The 19,116-nt window shown below is 41.8% G+C and overlaps 1 protein-coding gene across 8 annotated transcripts in view; it reads right to left on the bottom strand.

Annotated features, from left to right (window-relative positions):
- Window positions 1-19,116, bottom strand: part of STAT2 (signal transducer and activator of transcription 2) — a 42,259-nt gene that overhangs the window by 1,249 nt on the left and 21,894 nt on the right. For 7 of the 8 annotated variants that reach the window (XM_058169552.1, XM_058169559.1, XM_058169553.1 and 4 more), the window contains 12 exons: window positions 18,334-18,354; window positions 16,718-16,811; window positions 13,950-14,006; window positions 12,274-12,357; window positions 10,805-10,903; window positions 9,762-9,897; window positions 8,734-8,783; window positions 8,528-8,634; window positions 6,730-6,869; window positions 2,902-3,090; window positions 1,532-1,586; window positions 444-565 (listed from right to left, as the gene is read on the bottom strand). In XM_058169552.1, the coding sequence (XP_058025535.1) occupies window positions 444-565; window positions 1,532-1,586; window positions 2,902-3,090; window positions 6,730-6,869; window positions 8,528-8,634; window positions 8,734-8,783; window positions 9,762-9,897; window positions 10,805-10,903; window positions 12,274-12,357; window positions 13,950-14,006; window positions 16,718-16,811; window positions 18,334-18,354 (1,154 nt within the window). The remainder of the gene's footprint in view (window positions 1-443; window positions 566-1,531; window positions 1,587-2,901; window positions 3,091-6,729; window positions 6,870-8,527; window positions 8,635-8,733; window positions 8,784-9,761; window positions 9,898-10,804; window positions 10,904-12,273; window positions 12,358-13,949; window positions 14,007-16,717; window positions 16,812-18,333; window positions 18,355-19,116) is intronic. The other variant, XM_058169560.1, reaches the window with a different exon arrangement.

Here is a 19,116-nt window from a genome sequence, read left to right as displayed (position 1 = left end):
GAGAAAATGGAAATAATCAAACAATTCTGCAACGTCTATGAAGATTCTCAGTCATCCAGGTCATGGTTGTCCCAAAGGTGCTTTTTTCAAGAGGCAATTGGACTTTCTTGGTTTTTCTTCGGTTTCGCATCCAAGAAGCTTCTTCAGCTCTGACTGGATGGTGGGAAATGGAAGGATTTATACTCGTAGCAGACAGCTGGGCATTTGCATTCTTTTAGAGAGTTGTTAATGACCAGCTGTCTGCAAAGAATATAAATCCTTCCATTCCCCACCATCCAGTCAGAGCTGAAGAAGCTTCTTGGATGAGAAGCAAAATGTCTTCAAAGAAAAACAAGAAAGTCCAGTTGCCTCTGGAAAAAGCAGCTCCTTTGGGACATAGTCTCAAAAGGATTATTTCTGGGACAACAATTGCCCAATTTAAGAGGGCCAGATACATTATTTACCTTCCTTGACAAGCAGACAGTTCTCCGCTTTATACTCAGGATTCTGCAGTTCATCATCTACCAACCCATTGCTTATAGGGAGTAGTTCATTTTTATCTGGTGTCTGAGTCTCTCCTGGTTGCCTAGATGGAGATGAATTAGAGGAAAAAAGAAAAAAAGAAGAATTCTACCACCTTCAGTAGCATCCATAATTGATATTGGGGGATGGATGGACGGATGACAACAGCATCTTCTCTGCCATGACACCCAAGCTGAAGAATTCTCTTACTAGAGAAGTTCAGTTGAAACTTCTTAAAATCTCTTTTAAGACTCAGACAATCAGCTCAGACTTTATTTCGCCCATTTTTTAAACCTGCGTTCAGGTGTGTATGTGTCCCCGCCCCCGGTCAACTGATTTGCATAAAAAGACTTTGAGACAGCACCTCCCTGAATGGAAGGCACAAGCAGCAATGGCCTGATTTCTATTTCAAAGGTGCCCAGCTAGCCGGCCTCTGGATTAAGGAGAGAGGGATTAAACCAGGGAAGAGCACAACCCAAGGGCTGTGCAGGACTCATAACCTCAGCAAGGAATTCCATAAACAAGAAGACCTATTTGCGGTCTCAACTTCTCTTTCCTGGTCATTCTTTCCTCTAGTCCAGGGGTCTGCAAATTTGGCTTTTTTAAGACTTGTGGACTTCAACTCCCAGAGTTCTGGGAGCTGAAGTCCACAAGTCTTAAAAACCAAGTTTGCAGACCCTGCTCTAGTCAAATCTGTCTCAAAAGCCAGTGTGTGTGTGTGTGTGTGTGTGTGTGTGTCTGTGTGTGTTAGAAGGTGGGCAAAGATGAAAGGAGGCAACTCAATGAGAAGCACTGTCTGCTTGCATTACTCTGGATCCAAGTCAAGGCCTTTGTAGGCTTTTCATCCTGTGAGATGAAACAGGATTCCCACTCAGCCCTTCATGTCTACCACGAGGTACAGGGCCCATGAGAAGTGGGATTGCAATAGAATGTTGGATTCAGGTGAGGACAGTTTGGGAGTGATGCATGCGACAATTACAACCAACTGTTTGAAGAAGCAAAAAAAAAAGGAGACAATGGCATTGCTTACGTAGAGACTCTGATCAGGCGACGGTTCAAGTACATTCTTTGTTCCGTCATGCTTACTAGGGGGGGAAAAAAGAAGAGGATGTGAAGGACAGAGAAGCAGCAAAACTATCAACATTTTACAACCCTTGCACCAGATTTAACAGAGTTCCCTTCATAGTTTCCTTGGTAGAGAGCCTGTTTGGTGTAGTGGTTAAGGCATCAGGCTGAAAATAAGGAGACTGAAAGTTCAAGTCCTGCCTACGCTATGAAAGCCGGCTGGGTGACTTTGGGTCAGTCATTCTCTGTCTCAGCCCAATCCAACTCACAGGGTGGTGGTGGTTATTGTGGGGAAAATAGGAAGAGGAAGGTGTGCTGGATAGGTTTACGGCCTTGAGTTTTTTTGTAAAAAAAATAAAGGCAGGATACAAACAAACAAGTAAATATTCTTACTATTGAGATAAATGAGATATTTATCTCAATACTATTGATACTATTGAGATATTCTTACTATTGAGATAAATAGCACTATCATTTTATTCAGAATAGCACAGTGGTGAAATTCAATTTTTTTTACTACCTGTGGGCATGGATGGATGGGCGTGGTAGGGGAAGGATACTGCAAGATCTCCATTTCCACCCCACTCCAGGGGAAGGATACTGCAAAATCTCCATTTCCACCCCACTCTGGGGCCAGCCAGAGGTGGTATTTGCCGGTTCTCTGAACTACTCAAAATTTCCACTACCGGTTCTCCAGAACCTGTCAGAACCTGCTGGATTTCACCCCTGGAATAGCATGAATATTTCAGAAGAACTGGTGGAACTGTCACATGGAAAGGGGAAGCCCTAATCTTTTGGCTCAATTGTTGAAATTTGGATGACAAAAGAAAGGTCCAATGTTTACTAATTGAAGATTTCTTTGCCATGCCAAGAGCACCACTTGTATTCCTGAGGCATCATCTGTCTTTGCCTCCTTTAAACCAAGGGTCTCCAACCTTGGTCCCTTTAAGACTTGTGGACTTCAACTCCCAGAGTCCCTCAGCCAGCAAAGCTCTGGGAGTTGAAGTCCACAAGTCTTAAAGGGACCAAGGTTGAAGACTCCTGCTTTAAACTGTAAAACCCTCTGGAACAATGTAGGTTGCTCTACGACGTGTCATCATAATCAACATCATCATCCCTCTGACAAAATGTACTTTGAACCTTCCCCACCCAAACAATTACATTTACTAGATGTCAACTTCCATTATACAGCAATTCTGGAAATATCAGAATACATATAAATATCAGAATACATATAATACATATAAACTCCATGGGAAAATGCAGTTCAAATGCAGGGTATAAATAAGAGTGCCAGTGGAGAATGCCCAAGGAAAAACTAGCAACCGCTAATACCTTCCCGGCGTTCTTTGTAGTAAGAACCAAAAGCATCATCCCTTGGAATGTCAGGATACAGGTAGAGGAGTGGATTCTCTGGAATGACTTCTTTAGCCAGGCGTTGGTAATCTCGGATGATATCAGGCAGTGAAAGGAACTCCAGCTCTTTCCTGGTGTAGGGCTCAACTGAATTGAACTCGGGAACACCTGCAGAAATTGGGTTCTCGGTGATATAGAGAAATTTCTGCATCATCCTGAAATTTGAATCTGGGAGGGCAATGCGCTTGATGAGAAGAGGGGGGATTCAGAAGACAGAATAATAGCATTGGAAGGGACCTTGAAGGTCTTCTAGTCCAACCTTCTGCTGAAATAGAGATCCTACACCATTCCCGACAAATAGGTGTCCAATCTCTTCTTAAAAACCTCCAGTGATGGAGAACCCACAACTTCTGAAAGCAACTTCTGAGAACAATTAATCTACTGATTAATTGTTCTCACCTTCAGGAAGTTTCTCCTTCGTTCTAAGTTGGACTTCTCTTTGATAAGTTTCCATCCGTTACTTCTTGTCCTGCCTTGAGGTCCTTTGAAGAGCAGGCCAATCCCCTCCTCTCTATGACAGCCCCTCAAATGTTGGAAGACTGCTATCATGTCGCCCCCTAGTCCTTCTCTTCATTAGATTAGACATGCCCAATTTCTGCAGTGTGTTTTAGCCTTCAGCTCCCTTATTATCTTTGTCGCTCTTCTCTACATATTTTCTAGAGTCTCAATATCTTTTCTGTATCTTGGTGACCAAAACTGGACACAATATTCCAAGTGAATCTTACCAAAGCAGCATATAGCAGTACTAATACTTCACCTGATCTTCATACTATTCCTCTGTTGATGCAGCCTAAGACTGCATTGCCTTTTTTGGCAACTACAGCACACTGCCGGCTCATATTTAAATGGTTGTCCACTAGGACTCTTAGTTCCCTCTCACAGTTATTGCTGTTGAGCCAGATACCAACTATTTTTAAATATATATATCGCTACTTCGGTTACAACTCACTAACATTGTCCTCATAAAGATAGTAAGTGAAAGAAATGTATGAAAGGAATCTAGAATGGGAAAAGGGAATATGTACCCTAATATTAAGGGACCCGGTGGCTCAGTGGCTAAGACGCTGAGCTTGTCAATCGAAAGGTCGGTAGTTCAGTGGTTCGAATCCCTAGTGCTGCGTAAGGGGGTGAGCTCCCATTACTTGTCCCAGCTTCTGCCAACTTAGCAGTTCGAAAGCACATAAAAAATGCAAGTAGAAAAATAGGGACCACCTTTGGTGGAAAGGTAACAGCGTTCCGTGCGCCTTTGGCATTTAGTCATGCCGGCCACATGACCATGGAGAATCTTCGGACAGCGCTGGTTCTTTGGCTTTGAAACGGAGATGAGCACCACCCCCTAGAGTCGGGAACGACTAGCACATATGTACGAGGGGAACCTTTACCTATACCTTATCCTAATATAATTGAGAGCTGAAGACAATGGAGAAAGGGAAAAAGAAATGATAATGAGATACTCATTCTCCACACTACTGGGGAGTCCTACTTGGTTTACTGCCCCCATCTAGTCTATTCCAGTACAAGATCCTCTGTACTGATTTTTAAATTGTGAGGAGCAGAATAGAAACATCTCTGACATCTTCTTCTCAGCTGCTTAGTTCGACAGGGTATTTGCTAAAGTTAAAGATGTCCCAGAGTGAGTGTGAATGATAAAGGAAGTCAGGAATATGGAGTATTTAGAACAATGTTTCTCAACCTTGGCAACTTTAAGATGCATGTACTTCAACTCCCAGAATTCGCCAGCCAGCAGAGAATTCTGGGAGTTGAAGTCCACATATCTTAAAATTGCTGAAACTGAGAAACATTGATCTAGAGACTCCCTTATGAGAGTGAGAGTCTCAATCCACCACATCTCCAAGTATGTTTATGAGCTTGCAAGAGGACTCTATTACAGAAATTATCTAAACATAGATTTGAAAGGATTCTTTTAATGGTGGAGGATTTAAATAATGACTTGAGTGGCTCAATCGGGAATTTTCAAACTTTTTCTCGTTTGTTAAAAAAAATAAAATTCCAGAATCCCTAATCGAAAGGCTGTGTATGGCTTAAATACAAAAGCAGATTGGCTGATAAGGTACCATTATGGCTTTCATCACATGAAGCGTTACATAGAAATAATTGGAACTTAAATGGATGACATCACAATGTATTGATATTTGAAGAAAAAGGACTTAAGATAAAACAAGAGAACAATTAATAAGAGATTTAATTGTGACTGGTTTAATTATTATATAATTTTTGAAAGATTTAAACTTAATAAAAAGCTTTGTTTTTGCAGGAGACAAATCTGAATTGGACTCAAACGTATGTTCTGGATATGACCACTTGATTGGTAAAGTCTATAAAATATTACTTAAGATGAATCTGGAAGATGAATATGTTAAAGATTGCATGGTAAAGTGGGTGAAAAACTTTGGTTATAATATAGCATTCGATCAATGGGAGAATTCACTATGAGTTATTGAGATGTATTGTGTTGGGCTGGTGGTGCACTAAGGGAGCCCAGCCAATCTCATTGTACACGTGTTGTGCATTGACAATAAAGGTTGAAATTGAAATGCATGGACCAAGAGTTTAAAATCTACTCTGAATTACAGTTCAAAAGAAAAAAAAATTATATAATGATGTATCAATGGTATTTGACTCCAGACAAATGGGCAAAAATGTACAGAGGAATTTATAACTAGTTAGAATTATATTGGATAAACATTATTATGTTTATCCAATATAATTTACATACTTGCAAGACCACCCATATGTAACCAAACTCCAGATACATTTCATCACATATGCAAGTATGTAAAATATATTGGATAAACATAATAATGATAACGCAGAAAATAATCAAAATGCAAATATTAATGAAACTTGAAGCTTTTCTTCTAGGTATTATGGACAAATCAATAGAAAAAACAGTTTGGGACTTTATTTCTTTTCATGGTGAATGCTGCAAGGATCGTTTACGGCAAGTATTGGACAGAAAAAGGGACACCGACTGTTGAAGAGTGGATTTTAAAATTGATTGAACTGGCAGAGATGGCAAAATTAATAGCATTGATTAGAGACAATGGTTTGTAGGAGACTGGAGGTGGTGGTTAAGTCCAATAACAGAAGGCTCTGAAGATTTTTTGTTTTTGTTTTTGAGGTTACCTGTTAACTATTTTCTTTTAAGCGAATAGATGGTGGGTCAACTTGATAGACAGACAACAAATTTCCACATTGGTGACATCTTTTTATATAACATCATATTTTAGTAAATATAGATGGGGAAATAATAATTAGCTGTAGACCTATTATCCACGGGGGGTGGGGACATCTCAGACATTTGAAATATATTTTTCAGCATTTAATCAGGGTGGGCATTTTATATTGAATTTGCTAACATTAATGAAATATTTGTTATTTGTTGTATGCACACTTTTTATCATTGTTTTTTGTTTGCAGTTGATGTCTTCTTTTTCCTTTTTTATTCTGTATTTTAACTTTGGAGATCAATTTAAAAAAAACATTTTAAAAAGAGACAAGACTTCTAATGATAGAAAATTGGCTGCTTATGAGTGACTTTTTTTTTTTTAAATTTCCTCAGTGTCTTACAGAACCCCATCAAGTTTTAAGAAACCCCACAGTTCTGAGTGCAGTTTGAAAAATCCTGGTCCATTATCATGCCAAAGCTTAATAAGCTGGGATAAGCCATTTTCTAAGGCATCACTGAGGATGATTAAAAAGTAAGATAGGAATCCAAAAACTCACCATCATTGTTAAACTCTACCCAGGTAAAGGTGATGCCACCACTGGAGGTACTCTCACTGAAACGTATCAGGAAGGTGCCAGCTCTTTTCTTCTTCAGCAAACGCTGTTCATATTTGCGGCTCACAAATCCCATGATGCGACTAGTCAAATTTGGGAATGGGAAAGATATAGATTAGGAAAAGCCTCTCATTTTCTTTTGCTTTCCAACAGCTTTGGTTTCATCTCTTCCTCGATGTAACTTTTCAAACCCTGTTTCCTACATGCAGAGTCATGGGTTAGTAAACGGCTGTCCCAGGCAAAAACAAAAACAAGAACAAAAAACCCTAAACACTGTGCTCTTTTCCTGGCTTCTGCAATCTCAGTTAAGGCCTAAGACACTTAACACCTGATACCACTATCCTGTCAGAACTGAAGAAGCTTCTTGGATGAGAAGCGAAACGTTCTTTAAAAGTAAAAAAAAACAAACACAAGTCCAGCTGTCTGCTGAAAAAGCACCTTTGGGACAACCATGACCTGGATGACTGAGAATCTCTACAGACTTTAAGGTCTAAAACAGGTCTTTTTTTAAAAAAAAAAAATACCTTGGCAACTTTAAAGTACGTGGACTTCAACTCCCACAAGTCCCAAGCCAGATGTTCTGTCCCCTCTTCGCCTCCGTCCGAGTGATGGCTTAATTAGCCGGCACTATCAGCTCTGGCAGCAGAATAGTGAGTGTCTGCCAAGTGCCTCTGTTATCTCCCTCGACGCCGATGAGTCACCCAGGAACAAACTTCAGCTCTTAGTTAATCAGTTTATTTGCCTGCTACGAAGAGGCACAGCAGTTCTTGCTGCCTTTATATCCTGTGGGGTGTGGCTCCATGATTCAGCACTTCCTAGGCCTGCCCCACCCCTGCTTCTGTTGTTCCCTCCTCTCCTGCCTATGAAACCTAGGGTCCAACCAAGCCTGATTGCCATCAGCTGAGTCTGAAGGCGTGGCCTGGGGGGGGAAGAGTCAGGGGACGGAGGCCTAGTTATCTCTTCCACCTGGCCTGCCTCTGGCTCCTGGAGCTGAGCCAGGGAAGCCGGTGCTCCCGAGGTAAGTCCTGACGGCCCTTCCCCCTCACTTTCCAAGTCACATTCTGGCAGGGGGCCCGGCTTGGGGGGCGCAGACACAACACCAGCATACTGTCTGGGGAATCTGGGAGATGGAGTCCCCATGTCCTAAAGTTACCAAGATTGAAAAAAATACTGGTGTAGAACAACATGCTGCTAAACACTGTGAGAAAAGGCTGTATCCCCAGCCTTCCAAGATAAGGTTATGAAATTCTCCCCAATCCAGGAGAGATGCTGCTACTACCCCAATATTTGGGAATGTCTCCCTAACAAGGTACACAGGTAGACCTCAACTTACAACCACAATTGAGCCCCAAATTTCTGTTGCTGAGTGAAAGAGTTACATTTCACCCCATTTTACGACCTTTCTTGCCACAGACATTAAGTGAATCTGGCTTCCCCATTGACTTTGCTTGTCAGAAGGTCTCAAAAGGGGATCACTTGGCCCTGCGACACTGCAACCGCCATAAATATGAGTCACTTGCCAAGCATTTGAATTTTGATCCTGTGACCAAGGCGATAGCTGTAAGCGTGAAAAATGGTCACGAGTCACTTTTTTCAGCGCCGCTGTAACCTGGGACGGTCACTAAGCAAACTGTTGTAAGTTGAGGACTACCTATGCATGATTTGGCATTTCTTGCCAAAGGCTAGCAATGATCAAGAGGTCCTCATTTTTATCACTTTTCATTTCTCCCCCAATCTTTACCCGTCCTTCCAGAGCTGAAGCAGATTCTCTTGAATCAGGAGTAGGATCCCATCAATCCAGGTCCAGAAGCTGAAATTATTGTTGCCTGGGGAGCTTGCAGTTGCTTCCTGGAGGAAGGAAAAAAACAACAGAGGACAGCTAAACGAGGATGCTGGCAGGTGGACAGGAGAAACCCCGGAAGAGCCATTTCGAGGACAATTCCTTACCTTTGAAAACTGTTCCCATGTGATGGTACTCTGCGAGTTCACCCCTGGCCCTTTGATGGGAAGAAAAAAGTAAGGAGAAACACCACGTAACTGTCTTGATAAGGATGTGTGAACCCAAGCAGAACCCTTATTTCTTTCAACAGGGCTATTCTTGTCTTACACAGAGAGTGAAAACCGCTGGGAAGCAGAATTGAAGAAATTGCGCCCAGCTCGCCAATGAATCAAGCATGACTACTATCAATTCTGATTCTACATTCCCAGCTCCTAAGACCATTTATGAAGGCCCAAATTTGCCTAAACTTCTCTGCTGAAAAGACAAGAGACAGTGTTGTGGTCCGCCTGCTGCCCGCAGAGCTGGCAGCAGAGTCGGACAGTGAGGAGGCTGGGGAGAAACATGGGCCAGTCCTGGAGTCTGCGGAAAGCTTGGACGAGGGCTCTGCATCGGAGGCAGAGAAAGGGCCATCTGGGAGGTATGTGCCGCCTCCGGAGCCTCCAGAGTCAGACCTCAGTGAGGCAGAGGAACAGGGAGAGCCTGTTCCCAGTGCGCACATGCACAGAGCTGCCAGAAGGCAAGAACAGTTAAAACAAAAGGGATGACTCGGGAGTAGGGCTTGGAGATGACTGGCCCCTCCCATAAGACATAAAGGAGGAACAAAGGCACGTGGGCCTTTTCAGGAAGCAATGTTGTTAATTCTGTTCAGTTTAAAGTCTGAAGCTCTGTTTGATTCTGGACTCCGTGTGGCTTTGCCAACCGGGTCTTTGGCAGCGTGTCAAGGGAGATAAAAGTGGGTGATTATCAGCCTTATCCCAAAGGACTCTTTACAGCTATTTGTGACTCATCTGTGAATGAACAGAATTCACAGCTGTTGCAATAAGAGAGGTTTTTGAGACTACTCGTGTGTTTTTCTGACTCAGGAAGCCTAGGTCAGAACAGACAGAATATGCCTGGACAGGACTTTAAACTCAGACCTGTCCATATCAATGGAATCCCCACTTCATCTTCATAGGGACAAAACCTCCCATTTTACCACAGAGTTTTTCTCCCAGCATCTTGAGCTGATGGTTATCCAGGCCTCGCATAGTAGCTGCTGAGAATTGACAGGACAATACACTGGAAAGCTGGGCCCAGGTGGCAGTCGGTGATTGGGAGAAAAACAGCTGGTTCTAGGAAGGGGGGGGGGAAAAGCATTAATCAGGTACTTGATTTTATTTTAAATATGCCCCCCTCTCATGCAAAGGGAATATCTATGAGGAACAGTTTTAGAAACATAATTCACCCTCTTGGGCTGCCCCAGGAAACAGGGACGACAGACTAGCTTTCTGCAACCTTTTCTTAAGAGTTTCCACTAGAAAGTTCTCTGTCCTCAGCCGTGGTGGGACCTTTCTCTTACATGCCTGAGGGAACATCATATTAGGGAGGGTTGCTTTAAACTCGGATTTTGGAGAGCTTACATGTATCATTTATTGTGGGATAAGAATAGACGTTACTTTCCATCCCGAAAGTGATGGCATCCTGCCATATGCTGGCACAGTAGCTGGCTGCTAGAGCAGGGGTCTCCAACCTTGTAAAGTTTAAGACTTGTGGACTTCAACTCCCAGAATCCCTCAGCCAGCAAAGCTGGCTGAGGAATTCTGGGAGTTGAAGTCCACAAGTCTTAAAGTTACTAAGGTTGGAGACCCCTGTGCTAGAGGACAAGTGAATACCAACGAAGACCGTAACTTGCACTCAAGAACATCCTTCTTCTATTAGGCCGCCTAGTCTCGTTTATATGATTCTAGAAACAGAGTTCCAGAGGTGAGGCACTATCAAGGAAAGTTTTCAGAAACGAAGTTTAAGCAGAACTTTTTCAGACAACTTCAGTGTTCTTGAATTGCATGCAAGAGGGAGTCATGAGAGAAACGAGAACTTAAGACTAGTGATCTATGGAAGCAGAATGAGAGGCCTTCCCCATCCAAAATAGAGAAAAGTTGGTTCCAATACAAGTGATAAGAAAACAATAATGGCCAATCTGGGTAGAAGAAATTTGGTCTACAGTAGAGAGATCATGCCCACTTCTGAGAAACAGCTTACCTTAGTATCTCTGCTGAGCATAATAAACCATAAAATGGAAGCCCAAGCGCTGGAGAGCTGGTTGGCATTGGAAACAATCACCACTGGCAAGGTGGATGTCTGATGATGAAAAAAGGTTAGAAAAGGGGGAATCGATACAAACACACCATAAAGGTGCACAGGGGCACTGTACACTACAAAAGACTTATTGCTGTATTAGTAGGTCCATTCATGGCATGAAAGTGGCAAAATGTGCAGACACAATTCCAACCACAATGGATTATAGCCATTCCAGGTTCTCAGGTAGTTCTTGGGGAGAAAACAGTGCAGTGGTGAAATGCACTTACCTTCGCTACCAGATCAGAAATGTAAATGCGTGCACGCCTCTTCTGCACATGCGCAGAGGGTCAAAAATGGGACGTAATGACATCCCGGCTGATGGAGCGGAGCCTCCCGTTGCCAGCCCTACCGGTTCGTGCGAGCCTAATAGATCTAGCCGGATTTCACCGCTAGAACAGTGTAGTGGCAATGCAGAAGATGATACCCTGATAATAAGCCCAATCAGGCTTTTGAGTGCATGGCAATAAGGCCAAGCGCTTATTTCAGGGTTCAAAAAATGTAAGACACGGTCTTATTTTCGGGGAAACACAGTACTTAATGTATTTTTCGGAGTATAAGGCGCACCTTTTCCCCCCCAAAAAGAGGGTGAAAATCTGGGTGCATCTTATATTCCGAATGTAGCCCCGTCCAGCTTCTCAAATGGAGATTTCAGAGGCTGAAAAAAACATCAGAAACAAAGCTTCAGAAGAAAAGCCTCCAAACAGAGCTTCAGAGGCTTTTTTTCTGAAGCTCTGTTTCAGAGGCTTTCAGAGGCAGAAAAAAAAGCCAAAAAAAAAAAAGGCAAGCACAGAGCTCACAACCAATGAAACTGTTGCTAAAATTCACCTCTGGGAACAGCTGATTGGGGGTATTCCGGGGAGGCTGATCCACCCGCCAATCAGCTTTTTTCTTTTTTTTCCTCCCTAAAAACGAAGGTGCGTCTTATACTCTGGTGCATCTTATACCCCGAAAAATACGGTATTTCGCAAGTTAGTAACATATTTAGATTTCTTCTTCATATTAAGAAAAGTCTAGAAATTTAGACTCGTATAGAAAATAGGTGATAATGTTTGTTTATACATCAATTCTATATAGCTGCCCATCTCATAAGAAGCAACAAATGTTGAGTCTCTTGGTTTTATAACCGCCAAGGGAAGGGATGCATCTTATGCCACCATTGACCAGAAACAATTCAGAGGAGACTCTAGTTAACCAAGATCTCCCCAAATTCAGTCTAAGTTCCCCCCATGCCATAATAATGCCCACATGAATAATAATAATAATAATAATAATAATAATAATAATAGTAGCAGTAGTAGTAGTAGTAGTAGTAATAATAATACAGCTGCCTTCCCCTCCTAAATTTAATGGAATCAGGAAGACTCTCTTACCTGTAGCTGGCACTTGATACCTCGATAGCAGTAATCCAGGGTGAAAGTGATAATGTGCAATTCTTCGGTGACAGACAACGATCCCTATCGCCCAAATCCCAGGAGAAAATGAACAGAGACTGATCAGGGCTCCTGAGACTATTGTGTGCCATGCTTTCAGCTTTTACTGCAGCACTAGCTTACGCACAAGAGCCCCCTTTGTAAGAAATATGTTCTCTTTAGCAGGTGACACATTAGCTTTCTTCATACATGTGAAGAAAGAAAGAATTCGGTACAGGGATTCCTCACCTTACAATGGCAATCCCTACAATTCTGGTCCCAGCAATCCTGGTTGCTGTCCTATCATTAGGTAAGGCAGTTTCTTGCGGCTTTCCCACAACCAAAGTACCGTAAGTGGGGAAGTTACTTAAGACGTTCTGTATCCCAGGCCTGCAGGCAGGTAAAATGGCTGCTGCCAGGTGGGGCGAGGAAGTGAGGCAGCGTGCAAGAGAGGCTGCACGGGTTGGGGAGGATGTGCGAGGCATGGGTTGGCCGCCCAAGGAGATGTGTGAGAGGCACAGGGAGGGTCAGGGAGGGCGCTCAAGAGGATGAAGGGATGCGCAAGAGGCACAGGTTGGGAAGGGTCAGTGAAAGACCAGGCTGGGGATGGTAAGCAATTGTGGGAGGCACAGGTCAGGGAGGGTGTGCGAGTGACTGGTGTGAACACAGAAATGATGGGGGTGGGGTGGGGGGGATGGGTGAGCTTATCCCAGTGATTAGTAACCTTCCCCACTAATTTCTTCATTGATTTTCTAGAGAGAAGCCAGAAGAGAAAGCTGCAAATGGCGAACATAGGATCATAGAGTGCTTGACAACCAATTTTAAGTGCGAATGGATTGCCAAGCACCCAGATTATGATCATGTGGGTACTGAGATAGCCAGAACACTGAGGACTGGTGGTAACCACCATTCCTTCCACACGCTGGTATGCTGGAACAGTTGCTGCCCAAATGGCCATGCTATGAGTCTACAAATGTATACATCACCTAACTCAGGGGTCTGCAAACTTGGCTCTTTTAAGACTTGTGGACTTCAACTTCCAGAGTTCCTCAGCCAGCAAAGCAAAGTCTTAAAAGAGCCAAATTTACAGACCTCTGACCTAACTCCAGAACCCCTACAGTTATAGTAAATAAAATCTCCTGCAGCAACTCAGGGTCCCATAAAACCAACAAAAGAAGCTGGGATAGACTTGGTTTATATCTGGATAAGGGCCTCCCAGGGCTTACGATACACTGGGAAGTTGAAGATCAACCTGGAAGAAGGCAATGCCTCTTCTGAGAAAACTGCATGAACTTATCCATGAGGACACACGAGTAGAGCCTGGCTTGAAGGAAACTTTACTTTAGTGAAAAACTGTACACACGTGAATGTAAGTAAACAGAAGTGTAAGCAACGGAGGCCAAAAATCAGGGAAGTACTGTAATTTGCAATTAGTCCAGATTTTTAATTTGAGACGTTATTTCCCAATTTTTAAACATGTTCTACCACCCTAAGAAGCACATTCTTAACATTTGCTGGGAATGAGATAATACAACCTCCAGGTACTGATTAGTATGTCCAAACCTATGGCCAGGCCAACAAGTAATATAGGGCAACTTTACACTAAACAATCACCTCTTATTTAACTGAAATCTCACCTCACTAATCCCTTTGTTGCCTTTCCCTGAACCGGAGAGTTTCTGCTCTTTCAGTGTCTTCATCAGAGAAGAGAAGAGAAAAATTTTATTAATAAGGCTGAAAAGGAACGAAGATCAGATCAGATCAGATCAAACCAAATCATTGTATTGCTGAAAGTTTTCTCCAACCTACTGCCTTCCAAATACATCACTTCAGCAGGTTATCTTTTCAAAGAAATACCTATCAACCTATTCAGCTGTACGAACAGAAGAGCCTATGACAAAACAAACCTAGTTTTTATGACTGTGAGCCGTTAGAAAATAGTTCTGAAAAAATATTGGACATTTATGCAAGCACAGCACCAGTCTGTTGTTCATTAAAGCATGCTGATCTTTTTAGTCTTCCATGAAAGCTTGAAAAAAACCATGCAGCTGCTTTAAAATAAACGGATCATTGATGCTGGACATTTTAAATGCAACTTTTGAAGTAATGGAGTCTTTCTTACAGACCAACATAAATGTCTGAAAACGAGGTCTGTACTTTAATAAATAGCAGAAAGCAGATGTCAGATCAGAAGCATGTCTTCCAAATCATTTTTTCCCCAACAATTTCAGCTTTTCCTCAACTTTTTCTCTTGCATATTGAATGTTCAAGTTGGTTTTAAAAGATTATTTAAATAAAAGGCTGAAGCATAGCGCCATTAATTTATGCAACTGAGAAAATAAATATTCCCTGGGGTTATTTTATGCTCCTGACTCGCAACAAATGTATCACAGCATTCGTTAACTTAACATCTTTTTAGAAGAGGGGATGCAGATTATTTGGGGATTTGATGTACAATGCCACAGTACCAAATATTGGAACAACGTACTTCCTGAAATAGTTGAAAAACACTAGATTTTTAATGACTAGATAAAGAATAGGTCAAAATTTTAGCCACCTGAACTCCCTAATACATTTTGTGTGTTTGGCAAAGAGGAAGAAGCAGTGGATGCAAGACAGGGGGTTGCCTTGGGGCTTGGATGTACAGGTCACAAAGCAGGGGTGAAATCCAGCAGGTTCTGACAGGTTCTGGAGAACTGGTAGCGGAAATTTTGAGCAGTTCAGATAACCGGAAAATACCACCTCTGGCTGACCCCAAATCGGGGTGGGAATGGAGATTTTGCAATATCCTTCCCCCAGGAGTGGGGTGGGAATGGGGATTTTGCAATATACTTCGCCCAGGAGTGGGGAGGGAATGGGATTTTGCAGTAGCCTTCCCCTGGAGTGGGGTGGAATAGAGATTTTGCGGTATCCTTCCCCTGCCACGCCCACCAAGCCATGCGCACAGAACTGGTAGTAAAAAAAATTGGATTTCACCACTGTCACAAAGGGCTCCTCCTCACCCACTACTTATTTCCCTTTAAAAACAAACGAACCTGGATGGGAGCCTGACAGGACCTGAGTTAGAAAATCAGCACAAGAAGGAGGGAGCAGCTACTGTGTTACCACCTCCTCCCAAACTGCAGCTCCCAAGTCAGCCATTGACTCAGTCCCTTTGTTATGACCTAGTTCAGTGGTTCTCAACCTGTGATCCACGGATCCCTCGAGACCGTAAGGTCATCACAGGGAGTCCGCTAAGGATTGAAGAAATGTTATGATTTAAATCTTGACTTAAGTCTTGGGACTCCCTGGCAATGGTCCGCGGCTACAAAAGTTACAGGTAGTCCTCGGCTTACAACAGTTCATTTAGTGACCACTTGAAGTTACAACGGCATTGAAAAAAGTGACTTGTGACCATTGTGGATTCCCTATGATCGTGTGATCAAAATTCAGATGCTTGGCAACCGGCATATATTTATGACAGTTGCAATGTCCAGGGGTCATCTTTTGCAACATTCTGATAAACAAAGTCGATGGGGAAACCAGATTCACTTAACAACTGGGTTACTCATTTAGCAACAGAAATTTTGGGCTCAGTTGTGGTTGTAAGTCAAAGACTACCTATATGTAAGGGGGATCTGTTGTAAAGGAAAGATTGAGAACCACTGACCTAGATCAGGGGTCTGCAAACTTGGCTCTTTTAAGACTTGTGAACTTCAACTCTCAGAGTTCCTCAGCTAGCTTTGCTGGCTGAGGAACTCTGGGAGTTGAAGTCCACAAGTCTTAAAAGAGCCAAGTTTGCAGACCCCTGACCTAGATGGTTAAAAGTGTCCCTCATGGGTCTGAGATCAACTGCAGCAGGTTTGGAAGCTGCAGAAGCCAATTCCTCCTTTGTTTCTGTTCAGCTTCAATTGCTACAGCCTTAGCACCTGAGCTCCCACGGCCCTTTTCACCCAATAAAGCTGAGTCACAGGAGGCATTAAAACAAAACAAAACAAGTAAACAGAATATAATTTTCACCACACTTTTGTCTCCCCCAACTCCCCTGATTAAAACACAACTATGAAAAAATTAAAATCTGCACGAATAACAAGGAAGGGAAAGAATAAAAAGGAGAAACATGGTGATATTTTAGGTACAAGAAATGGAAAAGAAAAAAAAGCATCCCTTATGGAGAACCACTGAATATAACGTACAAGAAATATAGACCACATTTCTTATCTGTTGCCAAAATTTACTAGAATAGGATGACCAAAAAAACTCCCAAAAAGTTTTCTATGTTGGCAATGGTTAGGTTTCCCCTTTGTGAGGGAATGTTGTACTTCCAATCCCCCATTCTAGCCTTTAAATGGATCATCTTGCTCCAACTATCCTATCTCCTTCCCATATAACTAAAGGTTCAAATCATCAGCCAATATTTCCATACAATGTACTTAAAATCACAAACGAGTCCTTGCTTTTGGGGATCATCCATCATCAAGGTTTTGGTGCTGGATGTCAAAATATTGAACCTCCGGAACCTTCAGAATTAAAAACAGAGTGAGAAGATATAAATACAAGGATCAATTACAACACATGCAATTTCCTGGTGGCCAGAGATAGATATATTTATATTTACCGTGTTTACCCGAAAATAAGACCCTTTCTTATATTTTTTGAACCCAGAAATAAGCACTTGGCCTTATTTTCGGGGAGGTCTTATTATTTTTGGGGGCACGTGGAGCAAGATGGGGCTCCTCTTGCTGTCTTACCTGATTTCCAGCTCTGTGTTTAAATATTTTCAGGGAGGGCTTATTTTCGGGGAGGAGGCTTATTTTAGCGCATGCGCTCAAAAACCCAATAAGGCTTATTATCAGGAGATGTCTCATTTTCGGGGAAACAGGGTAGATAAAACATGATCATGGTATCTCCCCTGCCAGGCAAGTATGTATTTAGATATAGTGTCTTGCCTTAACACATTCATAATAAACTTTTTGAACAGCTGGCAAATTTGGAATTATGAAAGTAGGTTGTGAAAGGTCCCCCAAAGTGGCTGTAATGACCATTCCCAAAACAGTTGCCATGGTGAATATGTGACTATGTCACAAATACTTATTTTCCAGGAGGCAAACTGGGGAGACTCCTTACCATTCCAAGGAACTTTTACTAAATTTACTAAATCTACATTACTATTAATCTTCTCATTGTTTTCATCACCAATCTCTTTCCACTTATGACTGTATGACTGTAACTTTTTGTTGCTATGACTAAGAGTTAAATTGCAACCTATGGCCATCATTTGTGTTGTAAATGTTGTACCTTTGATGAAGGTATTTTTTTTTCTTTTTCTTTTATGTACATTGAGAGCATATGCACCAAAACAAATTCCTTGTGTGTCCAATCACACTTGGCCAATAAATTCTGTTCTGTTCTGTTCTGTTCTGTTCTGTTCTGTTCTATTCTATTCTATTCTATTCTATTCTAATTACTTCCTGTTAACTGGGCACACTGAATTGAGATACCCATCTTTTTATATCCAAAAAGTCCCCATAGAGTTTATGAAGGATCTAGGGACATTCTTGGGCATCACGATTGCCCTGGAGACTGGCTGATTTGTAACATCTCATTTAGCGCTGTGCAATTTTTAAAATATCCAATAAAGAAATCAGACTGGGAACTTGACGGGAACCAAGATGAGTTTCTAGATAAGATCTTATCTACTTCTAGTTTACTCAAATTATAGAGGAGGCATACTACAGCCTTCTCCAAAAGTCTCCCCTCCTCTGTATTCACTGCAGTTTTCCAATCTCAGTTTCTTTTCAATTCTGCTAGGTAGGTGATTTTGGAGATGGGCCTAAGGGGTGAAGGAAATTCTTCAAATCTCCCATCTATCGATAACTCATTTATCTCTTTCTAAGAAGGGAATTGAAGGGCTCCACTATGTCCTCCATTAACCAGATCAGTAAAGCTTTACAATCTCCAGATTAAGAATCATGGTCCATTCCCCTCCCAGATAGGAAAGGATCATTTATTCCCCATTGCTTTTATTCAGTGATTTCTTACCCAGTCAAATTAGTAGCATCCCTGAAAAAGGTAAGAACAAAGAAGATCAATCAGTGGGTGATTCCACCATATCTAGTCCTCTCCCACCACAATGCTACAAGCTCCATTAGTAAATGTAAATCTATAAAGCCTAGAGCATGGGTGTCCAACCCAGCTTGCATGGGCTACATATAAATCACAAAATAATGTCAGAAGTTTACAATCTTGTGGGGCCGCATTACATAACGTTCCAGGGCCGTGTGAGGCCCATGGGCCACAGTTTGGACACACCTGGCCTAGAGGTTTATTTTAAAAAAATACTTGTTATTAAAGAATTTTAATAATAACACAAGCATAAATCAGGAAATAAAGAAAAGAAATACAAAATGGAAAAGAAAAAAGAAGAGCAAAAACAAAAACCCTAAATAGAAAAAAGAATATTTAAAGAAGCCACACCAGATCTTCCTTGCAACAAGTACAAGCAAATTAATATTTTCCCATTTCTATAATATTTTTTTATTTGCATTTATTTATTTATTTATTTATTTATTTATTTATTTATTTATTTATTTAACATTTATTTATTAAATTTATATGCCACCCAGTCCTCCAAAAAGGTAACTCTGGCCAGCTTATATTACACATATAGCTCATTTTTTTCCCATAACCTCACCCCACCCTTGGATCTTTTCACAAATCCAAAAATTGTCATTTCTGACGAAGTATGGAAAAAAGTTCATTTAGGGTTTCTAGAATTTTATAAAACATATTTTTCATTTTAACCCTGACCAAACCCTGACCATT

The sequence above is a fragment of the Ahaetulla prasina genome, chromosome 2, assembly GCF_028640845.1.
Source record: "Ahaetulla prasina isolate Xishuangbanna chromosome 2, ASM2864084v1, whole genome shotgun sequence".
NCBI lineage: Eukaryota > Metazoa > Chordata > Lepidosauria > Squamata > Colubridae > Ahaetulla > Ahaetulla prasina.
Note: the sequence above shows the minus strand (reverse complement) of the source record. Positions and strands in the feature narration are given on the sequence as shown.